The sequence below is a fragment of the Taudactylus pleione genome, unplaced genomic scaffold (genome assembly GCF_031769625.1).
Source record: "Taudactylus pleione unplaced genomic scaffold, aTauple2 ptg000017l, whole genome shotgun sequence".
NCBI lineage: Eukaryota > Metazoa > Chordata > Amphibia > Anura > Myobatrachidae > Taudactylus > Taudactylus pleione.
Window position 1 is genome coordinate 8,718,470 of NW_028284419.1, and position 17,328 is coordinate 8,735,797.

At 42.2% G+C, this 17,328-nt stretch overlaps 1 protein-coding gene across 7 annotated transcripts in view; it reads left to right on the forward strand.

Annotated features, from left to right (window-relative positions):
• Positions 1 to 17,328, forward strand: part of PRRC2C (proline rich coiled-coil 2C) — a 108,954-nt gene that overhangs the window by 79,477 nt on the left and 12,149 nt on the right. For 4 of the 7 annotated variants that reach the window (XM_088482121.1, XM_088482150.1, XM_088482160.1 and 1 more), the window contains exons 16-30: positions 729 to 3,014; positions 3,159 to 3,391; positions 3,825 to 3,970; positions 5,214 to 5,550; positions 5,682 to 5,767; positions 5,869 to 6,057; positions 12,645 to 12,896; positions 13,035 to 13,127; positions 13,308 to 13,409; positions 14,008 to 14,263; positions 14,358 to 14,561; positions 14,831 to 14,985; positions 15,314 to 15,432; positions 15,930 to 16,161; positions 16,281 to 16,382. In XM_088482121.1, coding sequence (XP_088338247.1) covers positions 729 to 3,014; positions 3,159 to 3,391; positions 3,825 to 3,970; positions 5,214 to 5,550; positions 5,682 to 5,767; positions 5,869 to 6,057; positions 12,645 to 12,896; positions 13,035 to 13,127; positions 13,308 to 13,409; positions 14,008 to 14,263; positions 14,358 to 14,561; positions 14,831 to 14,985; positions 15,314 to 15,432; positions 15,930 to 16,161; positions 16,281 to 16,382 — 4,792 coding nt within the window. The remainder of the gene's footprint in view (positions 1 to 728; positions 3,015 to 3,158; positions 3,392 to 3,824; positions 3,971 to 5,213; positions 5,551 to 5,681; positions 5,768 to 5,868; positions 6,058 to 12,644; positions 12,897 to 13,034; positions 13,128 to 13,307; positions 13,410 to 14,007; positions 14,264 to 14,357; positions 14,562 to 14,830; positions 14,986 to 15,313; positions 15,433 to 15,929; positions 16,162 to 16,280; positions 16,383 to 17,328) is intronic. The other 3 variants (XM_088482154.1, XM_088482155.1, XM_088482130.1) reach the window with 2 other exon arrangements.

The window sequence follows — 17,328 nt, forward strand, 5'->3', positions numbered from 1 at the left end:
CGCATAGCAGCTGCGGGAATGGAGACACAGGAGGGAGCTACAGTTGGCTCTCTAGTGTCTGACCGGGTTGTGAGGACACTGACTGCGGCCGGCTGCAGGAGAGATTACGGTGCTGTCCCCGTAGACGCACTGTGCTGCAGCCAATCCCTGGTAGCCTGACCACGGCACAATGTGTCCCAGCTTTTTTTTTTTTTTTTTTTTTTATAGGTGAGTCCTCGGTACTTAATACCGGGTAAAATACGCACTATAGTGTGTATTTGTGATAGCTGAGATTCCCAGCTGATATGGGGATATAGAAAGGAGTCCTCATGCTTTAGATTTTTTTTTTTTTTAGTGCCCAACTCCTGCTTGAGCCTCTATAGTACCCAAGGATCTAGTTTCACTTTATGAATTTGAATAAAAGTATTTAAAGTAAGCAAAAAAAATTGCATATTAAAGTTCCACATAATAAATCTCTTTATATGAAAACGAAACCAAATCATAAAGTTGTCTGTGCTGATAAAAGAAAATGATAGTTTAACGCAGTAAGAAAAACAAGTCATTCTCGACTAAATGAACATTTTGCAGTCCTTAGATTAATGTAAAGGGTTGTGTTTGTCCAGCTATAGATGTGTTTATTTGCTTTGTGTACTTTCGGAAAGTGTATTTAATTTGTAGACTGTTTTTCATCTATATATGCTTTATTATAAAAACCTTTTTCAGTATATTTTTTTTCTGTTTTCATTTAGAAGTGAAACATCTGTGGAGCACGATGTCATCTCTGAAACCTACCCAATGGACCATAATCCATTTGAAAACCACAAAGCTGACTTCTTCTCAAGGCCACGCGATCCAGATCTTCACAGTGCTTCTGTAAGACATCCTGAACCTGTTCAGCTTCCTCAAGCAGGTGAAAAGGACATAGGAATTGATCATTCAGAGAAGCCAGTCCCTACGGAAGAAGCCACTCACATTGATATCCAACCTATCTTGACCAGAAGCTTATCCAGTGAGTCTGCACACACTCTGAAACAGGAAGAAAGGAGGGTAGAGACAGTACAAATTAACTCTAAAGTGTCTATTAGGCCGCCTGAGCTTACAAAAGAAACTGTAGAAGAAAAGCACAGAAAAGAGAGTTTTCAGAGTTCAAAGCCACCTGAGATATCAAAAATAGAAAAGCCTTTTAAACCTAAATCTGAAACAAGATGGGGACCCAGACCAGGATCTAGAAGCAGGGAAGATGGCATAGACAGACCAGTAAGAAGATCTGGTCCCATTAAAAAACCTATACTTCGTGACATGAAAGAAGAGCGTGAACTGAGAAAAGAAAAGGAAGAGGAGAAGCTTGGTCATGAAAAACCTGTGAAACCAGATAAAGTTGACCGTAAACTGCTACCAGCTCACCCAACGCCTAGTCCACTTCCAATAGTCAATAAAACTGAGCAAGATAAGCAGTCACCTGAAATTACTTCACTTCCTAAAGTGTCAACTTCTACCACATTGCATTCAGAGAAGACATTGGAGAATACTTCTCCTGATCCAGTGCCCAAATCTGTTGCTCCACCAACACCAGCCAGTCAATCAAGTACGGAGGAGAAGATTGTTAGAGTTGTCAGTAAAGATAGCAAGGAGGTTCCCTCTGATAAGCCCAAACTAGATGCAAAGCCTCCTTTAGTTTCGATGCCCCCACATGCTACCGTTCCTCATAGAAGAGAACCTGTTCTCCCACAAAGGTCCTACAGGAAGGAGGCTAGAGACCGAGACTGGTTTCCCGATCAGGGTTATAGAGGTCGAGGACGTGGTGAATATTACTCTAGAGGAAGAAGTTATAGGGGTTCCTATGGCGGTAGGGGACGGGGAGGCAGAGGCCAAAGCCGAGACTACCCACATTACAGAGACACCAAGCCTCGTTCTGAGCAGCTTCCCCCAGGTGCCATTAGGCGCAGGGATGAAAGTGAAACGCGGAGTGAGAGCTCTGATTTTGAGGTCATGCCAAAAAGACGTAGGCAACGTGGTTCTGAAACAGACTCTGACAGTGAAGGGCGTGAAAGTGCAAGTGACACACCTCTGTCAGATAAAGAGAGTTCTAGCAAAAGCAAACCTCGTAGAGATGAACGTTCTGAAATCAAACGAGCACCCAAATCGGTTTCAACCTTAAAATCAGAAGCTGGAACGTCGAGATCAGAGATGAGGGTGACTGAAAGACCTTTCTCTAGAGATGAAGACTCTCGAACAAAACCTGGTTTCTTGCCAAAAGGTGAACCCTCCCGTAGAGGCAGAGGAGCAGGAAATTTTCGTCGTGGCGGCAGGGAGCCAGGCATTCGTCCAACCCGCCCTCCTCCACCTCGAAGATCTAATTATAGAGACAATCAGTGGATTCCGAGGCAGCAAGATTCAAGACTGCCACCACCTCCACGAATGGATGAAGGAGAACACAGGCATCAGGAGCACACAGTATTACCCCCAGGGGATAAGAGACCACCTATGAAATTTGAACGAAAGTTTGACCCTTCAAGGGACAGACCAAGAAGACAACGGCCTACTAGACCACCTAGACAGGATAAGCCTCCAAGGTTCAGGCGTTTAAAAGAGCGAGAAAGAGAAGATGCTGGCAAACCTGTAGAAGTTACTGGTTCTAGTCAAGGAGTCCCTGTTTCAAACAATGTCCATGAACTCCCTTCAGATTATTCTGGTAACAAAACCCCAGATTTGTCGAATCATAACTCGTCTGATCAGGCCAATGAGGAATGGGAAACGGCCTCTGAAAGTAGCGACTTTAATGAGCGAAGGGAAAGGGATGAGCGAAAAGCAGCGACATCTAACATTCAGTCGCCTGCTGCCAGCAAAGCATCAGATGGTTTAGCTCAATCACCACCCAAAAGAGAGAGTGCCAAAAGAAGTTTCTCTAGTCAACGACCTGGTATGGATCGTCAAAATCGCCGGGGGAATACTGGTGCTCCCAAACCCAGCAGGCATTACTCAGGACCCAGGAATGAAAGGCGAAGTGGCACTTCATTGCAGAGGGGGAAAAGAGGGTAAGAGAAATACTACAAACTAATTTGTCATTGTTTTTGAATAATTTTGAAACTCTTCATTTGGTTATAGATTACCACATTTTGAAAGAAATCCTTGTATATTTTCTTTGGATGATGCAGTCATTTTATATATTGAACCACTAGGCCAATAGATGACCAGAATCCAGGGATGAATGCAGCAGATTCATCTGGAGGCAGCAGTCATCATCACCATTACCACCCTTATCGCCCACACTCAGAAGACGGATGTGCTTCTGCACCACCAAAAGGAGTCAAGGATGCTGCAGGCAAGAAGAAGGAAGAGCCTAAACTGGTGGTAAAGAAGCCTAAGGAGAAGGTGGATGCCTTGTCACAGTTTGACCTGAACAACTATGCAAGTAAGTTACTACTTACATCATTATCTTAAGCCTGCTTCTGCTCTCTGGTCCAATCTTAATTACTTAAAGAATGATACAAAATTTGCCTATACATTCAATTTATTATATGAATTGGCTATATATTTGTACCAATACTTTCAGGTTTTATGTAAATAATTTGTCGCCTATATACTTTGTTCATTAAGGGAGGTTCCATGTTCTGTATAGTTGTCTGTCCATTCTATAAAATTAAACTTCTAGAGTTACCTAATAGAACATCTTTTTTGTTGTATAGATTGATTGAATGTATGTGTATTGGTCATTGTACTGTCACAGTCCACCAGCCACGTCTTGCAGTAGAATTATGTTGTTCTGAAATGTTTAAACCATCTTAGAATTACACTTTATCTTTTTACAGATATTACACTACATTATATTAATTTTATTCCTTCAGGTGTTGTGATAATAGATGATCATCCCGAGGTAACAACACTAGAAGACTCTCAATCTAACCTCAATGATGGTTTCACAGAGGTGGTCTCCAAGAAACAGCAGAAGCGACTACAGGATGAAGAGCGGAGAAAGAAAGAAGAGCAAACGGTACTGGTATAGCGTGAGAAAGCATCCCGATAGCAGAACACTTATACAGGTTGAGTCTCCCATATCTAAAATGCTTGGGACCAGGGGTATTTTGGAATATTTGGGAATGGGACCCAAATCTAAACACAGAATGCAGTTATGTGTTATATACACTTTATACACAAAGCCTGCAGGTAATTTTATATATTATTTTCAATAATTTTGTGGCTCAAACAAAATTTGTGTACATACTTGAAATTCATTTATGTTTCATATACACCTTATACACAGAGGGCCTGATTTAGACCCGCTCTCGAGCGCTGAGCGCTCGCAAGTGGGTCGATGGTGCTCAAGTGCGCATGCGCACGACGGAGGCGGCTCCGTCGTGCGCATGCGCGAGACCCGAATAACGATGGCCAAGCCGTCGTTGTGGGTCTGGCACCAAAGGGGGCGTGCTGTCGATGTTGATAGCACGCCCCCTTTGGTGGGCGTGCCGGGGGCGTGGCTGCATAGACGGAGGCGTTCCCATGGGAACGCCTACCTTCTGCGTCCGGCCCCACTGACATCACTAGTGATGTCAGTGGGAGTGCTTTTGGCTCTGATAGAGCCAAAAGCACTCCTGGGCTTGCGTCAGCGATACCCTATCGCAGGGTCTCATCGCAAGCCTGATTGTCGCGATGGTCTTGACCATCGCGACCATCATTTTGGCTGCTCACTATAGCTGTGGGTGGTCACCCACAGCTATGCGAGCGGCCAGGAGGCCGCTCCAAAAAGGAGCAGGGACAGCCCTGATTCAGAGCGAGCGCTCTGTCAGAGCGTCCGGCTCTGAATCAGGCCCAGAGCTTGAAGGTAATTGTATACAATATTTTTAATTTTGTGCCTAAAATAAAGTTTGTGTACATTGAACCATCAAAAAGCAAAAGTGTCACAATCTCAGTCATGCTAAAAAAAATTCTGTGTTTCGGAATATTCCGAATTTCTGAATATTTGGATATAGGAGACTCAACCTGTATATGGTTCTCTTTCTGGCCTCGTTAAGCATACAAAGCAACAGAGCTTTGTACAAATGGAGCTTAGTGTTTTGAGAGCAATTTGCATTATATCAACATTGTGTCCAGAAATGTAAATTGTAATTCACTTGTTTCCAGCCATTAATTTATTGCTAAACTTCCTACATTGCAGCCATGGGAATTGTAACATTTTGTATCGCATCATGTTAATGGTTTTTGTATTCGATTTGATTGAATTATTTTTTCATTTTTAGGTGTGGAACAAAAAAGGTTCTGGTGAAAAAGGACGAGGTCAAAATTCTAAACTTCCTCCTCGATTTGTGAAGAAGCAGCAGCAACAACAAGCAGCAGCATTACAGGCCCAGTCCTCTGGGTTGGCCGCACAACAGAGTATAACCCAGGCAGTACCTGCAACAATGCCTTCTAGTCAGCCTCCAGCACCTGTTCAACCGCAGCCATCCACAAATGGCTCAGAGTTTCCAGGGCCTGTGAAAGCTCAGCCCCCTCCACAAACTCCCAACTCTCTTGGAACTGAACTGTGGGAAAACAAGATGGCATCCCCAAATGTTCTGAATGACCTATCTAAGAAACGTAAGTGCACATTATGTGCAGTGACAGTTAAACTGCTCAGTTCACACTCTTGTCTATCGCAATTTATAGGTCTCTGGTTGAAGGTAACTTGTCCGTTACTTTTATTTAAAGCCCATGTCTATTTGTTACAGTGGGCCCAATAAATCCTCCACAACCACCATCTTCAAGCGCCTGGAATAAACCTCTCACAGGATTTGTGCCACCAACCAATTCAGAGGTACTTACCTGTGCTTTCCATGCTGTGTGTATTGTTCCTTAGCTACATTTTACATAGAAAAAAATACTTGGCTGCTATTAAAGAACATCTTTCTGCTTTAGATGGCTAAAAATGGTCAAGATGTCGCTGTAGACTTGACAAGGGAAACCATACAGTTTGGGGCCCCAGCATCCAGCAGCAGTGATAATGAAGGCTCTCCATCTCTCCCCGAGAAGACATCAGAGTCGCTTCCTGAACCAAAAGAGCAGAGACAAAAGCAGCCCCGAGCTGGCCCAATTAAGACCCAAAAGGTAATAGTAGTTTATTGATCTGTGGCCTAAGCAATAGTAGGTCTATACTATTATAATGTATTAGCTCATGCACTCTCCCGTCATTTGAAATAGCAATAAGATGAATGCAGACATAAGGTGTGCTCACTTCGTTCCGCGGGGGGGACAGCACCAGGCACACACAGCAGGCTGTTTCAGCAAGCGCCGGCAGGTAGGGCAAGGCGCATTTTGTCATTTTAAAATCTGGCGCAGTGCCCTGCTAAAAAAGCCTAGCGATAAGACTAGATTGAGTTATATACAGTGCCTTGCAAAAATATTCACCCCCTTTGCATTTTTCATGTTTTGTTGCCTCACAACCTGGAACTAAAATGGATTGCTTGAAGGTGTGCATCATTTCATTCACAGAAATGCCTACAACTGTGAAGTTGTTTTTTTTAATATTGTGAATCAAACAACATTTAGGACAACATAACAGAAAACTTCAGTGTGCAAAATTATTCAACCCCCTAAAGTCAGTACTTTGTCGAGTCACCTTTTGTGGCAATTACAGCTGCAAGTCGCTTTGGATAAGTCTCTATAAGCTTGCCACATCTTGCCCCTGGGATTTTTGCCCATTCCTTAAGGCAAAACTGCTCCAGCTCCTTCATGTTGGATGGTTTCCGCTTGTGAACAGCAATCTTCAAGTCTGACCACAGATTCTCAATTGGATTGAGATCTGGGCTTTGACTAGGCCATTCCAACACATTTAAATGTTTCCCCTTAAACCACTCGAGTGTTGCTTTAGCAGTATGCTTCGGGTCATTGTCGTGCTGGAAGGTGAACCTCCGTCCCACTCTCAAATCACAGGCAGACTGAAACAGGTTTTGCTCAAGAATATCCCTGTATTTAGCACCATCCATCTTTCCCTTGACTCAAATCAGTTTCCCAGTCCCTGCTGCTGAAAACCATCCCCCAGCATGATGCTGCCACCACCATGTTTCACTGTGGGGATGGTGTTCTTGGGTAATGGATGTGTTGGGTTTGCGCCAGACATAGTTTTTTCCTTGGTGGCTGAAAAGTAAAATTTTAGTCTCATCTGACCAGAACACCTTCCTCCATACATTTGGGGAGTCGCCCACATGCCTTTTGGCAAACTCAAATCGTGCCTTCTTATATTTATCACTAAGTAATGGCTTTTTTCTGGCCACTCTTCCATAAAGCCCAGCTTTGGAGTGTACAGCTTATTGTGGTCACATGCACAGATACACCAGTCTCTGCTGTGGAACTCTGCGGCTCCTTCAGGGTTACCTTTGGTCTCTGTGCTGCCTCTGTGATTAATGCCCTCCTTGCCCAGTCTGTGAGTTTTGGTGGGCGGCCCTCTCTTGGCAGGTGTGTTGTGGTACCATCTTCTTTCCATTTGATGATAATGGATTTGATGGTGCTCCGGGGGATCATCAAAGATTTGGATATTTTTTACAACCCAACCCAGAATTGTACTTCTCAACAACTTTGTCCCTGACTTGTTTGGAGAGCTCCTTGGTCTTCATGGTGTGATGCCTCTTGCTTAGTGGTGTTGCAGCCTCTGGGGCCTTTCAGAAAAGGTGTGTTTATACTGACAGATCATGTCACACTTCGATTTCACACAGGTGGACTTCATTTCACTAATTATCTAACTTCTGAAGGTAATTGGTTGCACCAGAACTTTTGAGGTGCTTCATAGCAAAGGGGGTGATTACATATGCACATGCCAATTTTCAGAATTTTATTCATAAAGATTCTTTTTTATATATATTCTCATTTCACTTCACCAAATTAGACACTTTTTTGTGCAGATCATTACATAAAATTCAGATAAAAAAAATAAAATAAATTAAAGGTTGTAATGTAACAAATAAGATAAAAAGCCAACGGGGGTGTATACTTTTGCAAGGCACTGTAATAGCCAGTTATGCAATCCTAGGGTCTATTGTGACATCTTAACCAGTAAAGTGTGAAATCTTCAACACAGAAGTTATATGTAGTGTGTTGTGGCTCCTTCCCTGCAAAATTGATCAACTAATTGACTCTATTTTTGACACAAGACCATTGAGCGTACCACTGCTGTTCATACCTCACTATGCTCTGATGTGAGAACAATGTTTAGGTGGTCTAGTAGATTTTCAGTTCGTACTTTTAATACATACAGTATGCACTGACATTGTTTAGCATCAGGGAAATGTTCAGATTGGGGAGGGGTGAGCATTTATTTAGCTGGTTGCCTGACTCCTTTGATTGCGAGTGGTTTTTTTGGTTATTCTTACATTTAGCAAAATGTTTGGTGTCATATGAGCTATTTTAAAATTGGCTACTACTTGAATGTGTTTTTTGTTAGTGGTTACAATCTGATCTTTGTGCCTTTTTAGACTTTTCCAGTTATGTCGAGCCACACATTTGAGGCCACCACAAGGTGGCGCTAGTTTGCCAGTTGTGATATGAAAAACCTCAATTGTAATTTTGAAAAGCAACAACATGGTTTATAGAATATTCACACAGAATTTACAATACACCTGCAAACTTCTGTAACTGAAGCAGAGTTCCATTATAATTAAATATGGAGGTATACTCCACTCTATTATATATTTAGAATAGTAAGTTTTAAGTACCATATTTGATTTTGTTTGTCGAAGATATGCAGAATCAGAGGCACGGCCATTAAGGGCCATCATTGCCATTCTGTACTTGTGATTACAGAGACATGACCTTTCATTTATATTAGAATGGTTAATACAGTATTCTCCCCAGAAATGTTTTAAAGTCGCCCGGCATAGAGGTACGAGGGGGTGGGGAATGGACTGTACCTTATTGAGCCCTATTACAGAAGGTAAGCAGCAGTCCGTTGTGCACCTACCCCCCCTCCATTTCACTCACTGTTTGGCAGGCTCCGGGTAGGAGTGGGGGGAGGCTGTGCGTTTGCAGTGATTCCCTCCTGTGTAAGGTGGGCCAAGGGGGGTGGGGGGGGGGTGGATGGGATCCTCCTCCCGACAGGAGAAGCACAGTACAGTGAGCATTTATTTTGCTCAAGGCGCCCTCTACGTGCTTGATGCTGCGACAGTGAGCCAGGCAGTGGAAGAAAAGTGCCGGGTGGTGCGCCTATAAGTAAGACCCTGGGCTCAGTTATTTAAGTTTTGATTTATATTATAAACTCTACTACTGATAAAAGATGATGTAATGACAGATTAAATGAAAACTGACTCCTCGTTGCACAGGAGAGATCGAGGTAGCAATGATAGAGAAATTGGGGGAGAGAGATTGCTAGGGTGGGGAAGAGAAAAAAAAAAGAGAGCAAAAGGAAATGTGAGGAAAAAGAGGGGAGGGGGTGAAGACAGAGAAACCAAATAAAAGCTAGACAATGCCGGACATTACATCTAGTATTTTTGAAATATCTGAATGCTTCTCTTACAACCTGTGGCGGCCACTAGACCTTGGGGATATAGATGCTAAGCCAGGAGTTTTGTTTTCTTTTTTTGAATGCTCTTATGGATAGGGTGTTCAGGGGATTTCACACAGTCACCTTGGCTACAGGATGTCCGAGCGGGCTGCGCTGGTGTAATTGCACCAGCTATCCTTTTGCTTCATCGTCTGATAGAGTATTTTTCATTGCTAAATCTGGAGGGTTGGCATCAGTGATGGTTTTTACTTATCTAAAATGTCACTCCGAAGTTACCTAATGGAAGCTTTCTGCACACACCTTTGGGTGGTGGCACTGATCAGCCAGAACCAGCTTGTGCTAAAACTTTAGCCTCTGTTGATGGGCTTAACATCTCCCCACATCCCCAGGAAACAACTCATTAAATCTGAAGGTGCTTTGACAGTGGTGTTCGTGCCCCATTGCCACTCTCCCTGGCTTTGTGCCCAAGCCAAGCTTGTCCAGTGAAGTCACTGCTGGGCCGTATTAAGGGTTCTTCCTCTTTAGAGAAGATTCTAGATTTAGGCAAGTCTCTCCATCTTGGACTTGTAGTCTTATGCTGCCCATCCACTAGACTATTAAGTTAAGTGATTTAACGTTATCGTTCGTAAATCGTTTGCAAAAATGTCTAAAACGACCGGCGATGCACGCTCCCGCTGGTCGTTTAGACATCTATCATCAGGCAAACATGCTGGTCAACGATAACGTCAGGGTCAGCATGTTTGCAGATGGTTGATTGTGCCTACACTGAACGACTGATCATTCAATGTAGGCACATCACAGACTGACAAATGACTGCATGATTACAATGTCGTAATCGTGCAGTCTTTTGCCTGTTTTCTAGTGGATGGGCAGCATTACTGAGCTACTGTGTTTTAGTCCTTGGGGATTAGACTTCATGCTCTTTTCAGAAGAGAGGTAATGTGGCTGGGATTCAAACATTGAGGATTTCTTGTGCATTTATAAATGATTCCACTAGGTTTTGGAAGACCAAGAGTTGACTAAACCTTAGGTTGTAGGTCACTCACAGGTTGCAGACTCTTTATATTCTCTCAAGAGAGAATCAACACCTAGGGTGGATGTCCCTAAGGCTAACTTTGCCAAGGTCACCTTTATTACAACCAAGAATGCAATGGTCCCTAGGAATATCACAATTGAAAATTGTCTATGTTGTGGCTGGACCCTCTTTGGACCCATTTTACTCTCGACTTTGTTCTTATGGAAGTGGAAAAATGGTCGGATCAGCTTATGGATGATTTGCAGTCGGGGAGTCCCAATTGCTGACCTCCGTTGAACGCGACCATGAGTCATTCAATTACTTGGGAGAACCTGATTCTTAAAGGGGTTTTCTGACAGTATTGTCAGTGTCGTGCTCAAGGCTTAAAAGCATGTCTCGCCTATAAATTAGCCTAGTATTTGGAAGACCTATTTCTTGATTTCAGTGGCAGTTTCCGACCGCTTAAATTCAGTTAGCCAGATTTAATTCTTTTTTAGTTTTGCAATGGAGTTTGTATGGTGAATTGAGACTTGAGGGAAGATGAACTAAGCCTTGGAGAGAGATAAAAGTACCAACCAATCTTCTCCCAAGTGTCCTTTTTCAAACACAGTAAAGTGACAGGAGCTGATTGGCTGGTACTTTCTCTCTCCATTTTATCTGTAGTACATCTACCCCTTGATTCTTATGAAAGTTAAGATCTTTAATCTCTTACAAAAGGTTGCACATTTACCAGAAGGACTATTTTGCATGCCATAGTACCTGTGCAGTCCATACAATCCTTTCCTGTTCACTTGAGACTTGAGTTTTGACTTGTTGACAACCACAACCTACAATCCTTGTAATCAGTGGTATTGAAGTTTCTTACAGGAAAACTGTTTTTCTCCTGGCTATCTATACAGCATGGAGGATGTAGGAGCTGGGGGCTCCATTTTGCAGATTTCCATATCTAATTTTTTCATGATTATTGGGCCGTTCTTCAGACAAGGCTCTCTATTCACCCTAGTTGTGTTCCTTGTTCCACTTAACTCAGGATATTGTTATCCCAGCATTGCATCGAGGTCAGTCTTCTGGGGGCAATTTATCTCTTCACTCAATGGATGATGTTAGGGCTCTAAAGTTCAATGTTAAAAGTTGAAATTAAGTTTTGTATACTTTTTGGTCTTCATACGTTGCCTATAGGAGAAGTTGACCTCCATTGAAGCAAGCAATTGCTAGGTAGTAAATCAGAATGATTACATTGGGCTAGTAAAACCTGTTCCTGATAAGTTAAAGGCACATTTTACCTGATGAGTGAGTGACTCCTGGGCGACTGGAAACAGATTTCGTTGAGCAGCTCTGACATGCAGCCACCTGGTCCTCAGTGTGTATTTACTCAGTTGTAGAAGTCAAGTGCACTTGTGTCCACAGATGCCAAGGTCCCACCAGTTGGGGCAGCTTTGGAACTTGACTAAGTTAAGATCTAGTTTACCCAATAGGATAAAGCAAAAATGGCATTAATGTACTGGCTTTATTTCCCTTTCTCCAAGTCCATTGTAGATACTGTATGCCCACCCTTCACACTACAGTATGCTTACAAAAGTTTGCCACGTTTTTTTTGTCTTCAGGGGTAGTATTTTCACTCTCTCCATTTCGCTCCCTTGTTCTGTTTTGTGGGGAATAAACATAAAGGCGTTTCCTGCAGAGTAGAGATATATAAGGGGGAGGAGTTTCCTGAACGGTGAACTTGCTAAATGCAGCATGGAACAATATATTGTGCGGTAGTACACCAGATTGTGTAATGTGTACGGAGCGATATATTGTTTCATCATGTCCTGCCGTCGGCTGGTTACACATCGCATAGTGTGTACCTAGCTTTAGATTTAACAAACATAAAGAGGAGAGCAGAGACTTTGCCTATAGCAACCAATCAAATTCTAGCTACCATTTTATAGAACATGATAGTTAGAATCTGATTGTTTGCTATGGACAACAACACAGTTGTCCTCTCTAGGAGGTTTGCTAAATCTGGACCTTTTAGTCTACTTCCCCCAAGTTACTTTATCCATAATGGATTCAGAGAAATTAATTTAACATAAGTACAAAAATTTAATTTTCGCTGTGTAACAGGTTGGTTCTGTATCAGTTGTTCACTTTAATCGTTTTTTGTTTGCTTGTGTGGTGATGAACTTGAACCTTTGTTGTTTCCAGATCCAGGATCTTAATGTCATTCAGAGTAAGGAATATAAGCCAGGACCTATCGGCAAGGAACGTTCTCTGAAGAACCGTAAAGTGAAAGAGGTGCTGCAGTCTGAACCGGAGATCCAAGAAAAACAAATCCCAACTACAGTTCGGACACCAGAACCGGTTCCATCAAAAGAAAATAAAGTTATAACAGAAGTGACCACTGAAATCACCAGTATGCTGTCTGTGTCCGCACCTGAGTTTGGAGTCAGCACTAAGGTACCAATGAATGTTAGATAATTTGTCTGCTGATACATACTTCTGCCCCCTGACAGTAAGATGCAGACTCTGTTGCATCACTGTAAATCTGATAAGTGAACAATACTTTGTTTGAACGTTATTTCTCTTTATCCCAAGGAGTCCGTAACGGATTACACCAGCCCATCCAACGCCCTTCCAAGCAGTGCATCATCAGGCACCTCTAAAATGGAGTCTACTTTGGTGCCTAATGTAAGTTATTTTCATTTTATTTTGCTGATTGCATCAAATGAGTCCCTGTTGCTTCAATCAAATTTAAAACGTAATTGTGCAAACAGTAATAGTGTGTGTACTCCTTTTTAGGCATGCATTAATTTGTACTTCACATGCAGGAAATAGGCACAAGTATAATCTATGTAATCTGCATTTCAGGTACCTCTACCCCACACACTTCCTCTGTCTCGGAGAGAGACTCTCCAGCAGAGTTCAAGTCTAACTCCAGTATCTCCTGCTACTGTTGACCTCACTCTAAAGGTATATATATGGTGTTGAACCAGTGGTAGATTTCTAATAGATTTTTAGGGACGTACAAGTGTCTTACCCATGAGCAAGGTGGATAAAGAGATACATTTATGCAGAGTGACAAACTGTGTGTGTGTACAGCAGACGCCTGGTTGATGATGGACATCACTAGCTGGGGATTACTTTTTGTTTAGGAGTCTGATTATTCTAAGCGATCATCCTAAGAGTTAGCATCCTTTGGCCCCTGGAGACAACATCATTGGTTTCTATGGATGATGCTGTTTGGTCAAACAAGCAATGTTGCGCTGAATGTATAGAAATAGGATTTTTTGCACATGTATGTGCTTGTATGTTTTATCGAGCATCTAAATAACCACAGAAATGAGCTTAGACACCATAGGATATAGTAGAGCATATTATATGTATGTATGTATGCTGAGCTGTCATTAGTAATTTAATATTGTTAGAAGTTAAAATCTACATTTAATTTGATTGCTTTAATTGTAAATTCAAATCTTTATTTAAAATCATGGTCATTTACCTGAAAACGATTGCTCCCGCTTTTGCTTAAGCTTATGGAGAGAATTTAAATGACTATTCTTTCCCCCAGATGGAGTCTGCTCGCAAAGCATGGGAGAACTCTCCAAGTGTTGCGGAGAAAGGATCCCCAATAACCTCTGTGGCTCCTCCCACCAGTACATCTGTGGTAGGGGGTCCCTCTAATGCAGGCAGTGGAGTTGGTGTATCTGCTAATGGGAATAGCACAGGACCCCCTCCTCCGAGCAGTGTAACATATAACTCTTTCTCCAGTGCATCTATGCCCCCCATCCCAGTGGCATCAGTAACACCAACCACTTCTTTATCAGGTAACATGTCGCTTAGGTGTATATTAGATTGTGTAGTTCAGCATATATTGTATACGTTCAATCTCTCTAACATGCTGGTTCTATGCCTGTCTAGGTGCTGGGACATACACCACCTCCTCACTTAGCACAAAAACGACGACAACTTCAGACCCTCCCAATATCTGTAAGGTGAAGCCACAGCAGCTCCAGAGTAGTAACAGCATGCCCTCGGCCAGTCATTTCTCCCAGCTCAGTTGTATGCCCTCATTAATGACCCAGCAGCAGAGTCCACAGGTGTACGTCTCCCAGTCTGCAGGAGGTAAGAGCTGACTGTTCAACATGACCTCTCATCCTCTCTAAGCATAAAACTCAACAACTGAAAGTGAGATGAGACATAGATGTTACATTGTGGAACAAATAAAAAGAAAATGTATGTTCTGTTTTGAAAAAAAATATATATAAAAATATTTGTGACCAGTATTTCCTATATATTAGTTGGTTTAGCAGAAAATACGTTTGTTTGCCATAAAATGATGACATTTTCTTTGTGGAATAGACTTGAAAGCTGCTTGTTTTTCTTATTTCTAGCAGCTTCTAAACTGTTTATTTCCTGTGGCTCAGGGCCCACAGCACAGATTCCAGCATTCTATATGGACACAAGTCACTTATTTAATACTCAGCATGCACGACTAGCGCCCCCAACCCTTTCCCAACAGCAAGGATTCCAACCAGGCCTCTCCCAGGTAAGTGGTAATCTATTTGACCTTGGAGAGTCATCTTTCTTTCTCCGTTAGTAGTTTAATCAAATATATCATATTTTTGACTCAAGTAACTTTAAATTAGTATTTTGGTTTTTATAGGTAAGTGTGACTGTTTCTGCCTCTATTTTTTTATTGCCCTGTAATTGAACGTCTGAGGGCAGACCTCAGGTGTCTGAGTTGATTTTGTCAATGTTTCCTGGTTCATAAAGCTTTCCCTGTGTTCCTATGTCCCCTTTGTGTCAAGAGAATGACCCTGCTCACTTATACTGTGTGGGTAAGAGTAATCTACAATCCTTTTTCATTTATTCAGATCCCAATCCCCATCTATGCTCCTCTACAAGGGCAACATCAGGCACAACTTGGTTTAGCACCTGCTCCTGCTGTGTCCCAAGCCCAAGAATTGTTTACATCTTCTCTGCAACCTTACAGGTAAGAAAACAAATGCATTGTAATATGGTCTTCACTTTGCCAGTTTTACATTTAATTTAATGCCTCAAATTGAAACTCTCCAACCTGTGGGTACAACATATATTTCTCCTTCATCCATTGGGGGACACTGGAATATTAGGCATAAGCAGGTGATGGAGCAGACTATACCTCATATCAGTATAAGATGATGAAAGTTTGCTAACCATGAGTTGTAAACCATGAACCATGTTTGTAGAAGTCTTAAGGCAGTGTTTTCCAAACAGCCACTACAGTCCAGGTTTTAAGGATAGCCATGCTTGAGCACAGGTGACTTAATTCGTATCTCAGTCAATTTTATTTAACCATCTGGACTCAAGTAGGGATAGCCTTAAAACCTGGAATGTAATGGCGGAGTTTGAGAAACTCTGTCTTTAGGGATTCCCGTTTAAAAAACAAACGTTTGACAGACCTTTTTGGATCCATGTATACTACACCTAAATTTTACGTTGTTTGTACAGGTCACAGCAAGCATTTCTGCAGAGCAGTCTGTCTCAGCCTTCGCCAGTTGTCTTGTCTGGAGCCGCCTTACATAATTTCTCTGGTGTACAACACCAAGATCTAGCGAAAGCTCAGAGTGGTCTGGCTTACCAACAAACAACCAACACACAGCCTATTCCTATATTATATGAGCACCAACTCGGACAATCTGGTTTGGGTGGATCCCAACTGATAGATACACATATTCTGCAGGTAAGAAAGTTTCTTTCATGTAACCAAATGTTAAACTCACATACTAGACCCCACTACCTGTTCAGCTTACTTTGGTCATTGGAGATGTATAACTTAATTCCAAATCTATCCCCACATAGACACGGCAGGGATTGGGTCAACCTTCAAATCTTTATTCTGGACAGCAACCCAGTCAGACAAGCTTCTACAATACTGCTCAATCACCTACAGCTCTCCAACAGGTGAGCACAACCAGAACTTAGAACGAGTACTATGCTCATTTATTTCTCCTTCTTGGTTTTTGCAGAAGTTTTAATTTATGATGAACTGTATATTGCCCATGAACAAATGTTCACAAACAGTACTTAAAGGTAATCTGTTTTATCTAGAGGCGCCCTTCCTCCTGCAAATTGATTTTTGAGCATCACTAATGAATGGTGCTTTTCAAAATTAAACTTAAAGCTGCTATTTTTTTTAAGGCAAATCGCAGAAATCTCGTCCCTTTCGACAATGTGCAGGGTGTTCTGTAGTACTTGTAACAGTGTTTAATACTCTAGCCAGAGGAAAGGCCATAAAAATGCAGTCCAATCATGCGAGCTGCAAACATCAATGAGGCACCAAGAACTCTTTTGTGATAAAGGAAATCGTACAATGATACGCTCCAGCAATCTCAGCAGTGTTCATACCAGGGTTGTAGAAATGGGAAAGCAGATTCTGTTCAGCTGGCCTGTCCTACACCAGGAGAATGTGTTTTTCTTGTTTTTTTTTCTTCTGGAAATGATTAAGCATATTGTAGAGAAGTTGGGTCAGCCACTTGTCAATGCAGGATGGGATAATTCTGTTCAGGTACAAGAGAGTCAAAGACCTCGTCTATTCAGCGATGTCAGGCAGCCACATTGTCCTCTGCCTATAAGTGTAGTACGTTATACAGAAAAAAACCTTTTTTTATTTAAAGATGCTAGTTTTGGCCAAAAGGCGTTGCACAGGACAACTTCTGAGCATACACACCAATAGTGGCACATTTTGGACGTGCCCAAGGTTGAGTGTCCCCCCGTCCCCCCCTTCCCCACAAAATGAAAAAGATAACTTGATCAATAAAGTTAAAGCCTTTTCTCTGGGGGCCTTTTTAGGACATGGAGAACACAAGCATATGTCCTTTTTTCTGATATGATATCATGATATACTGGA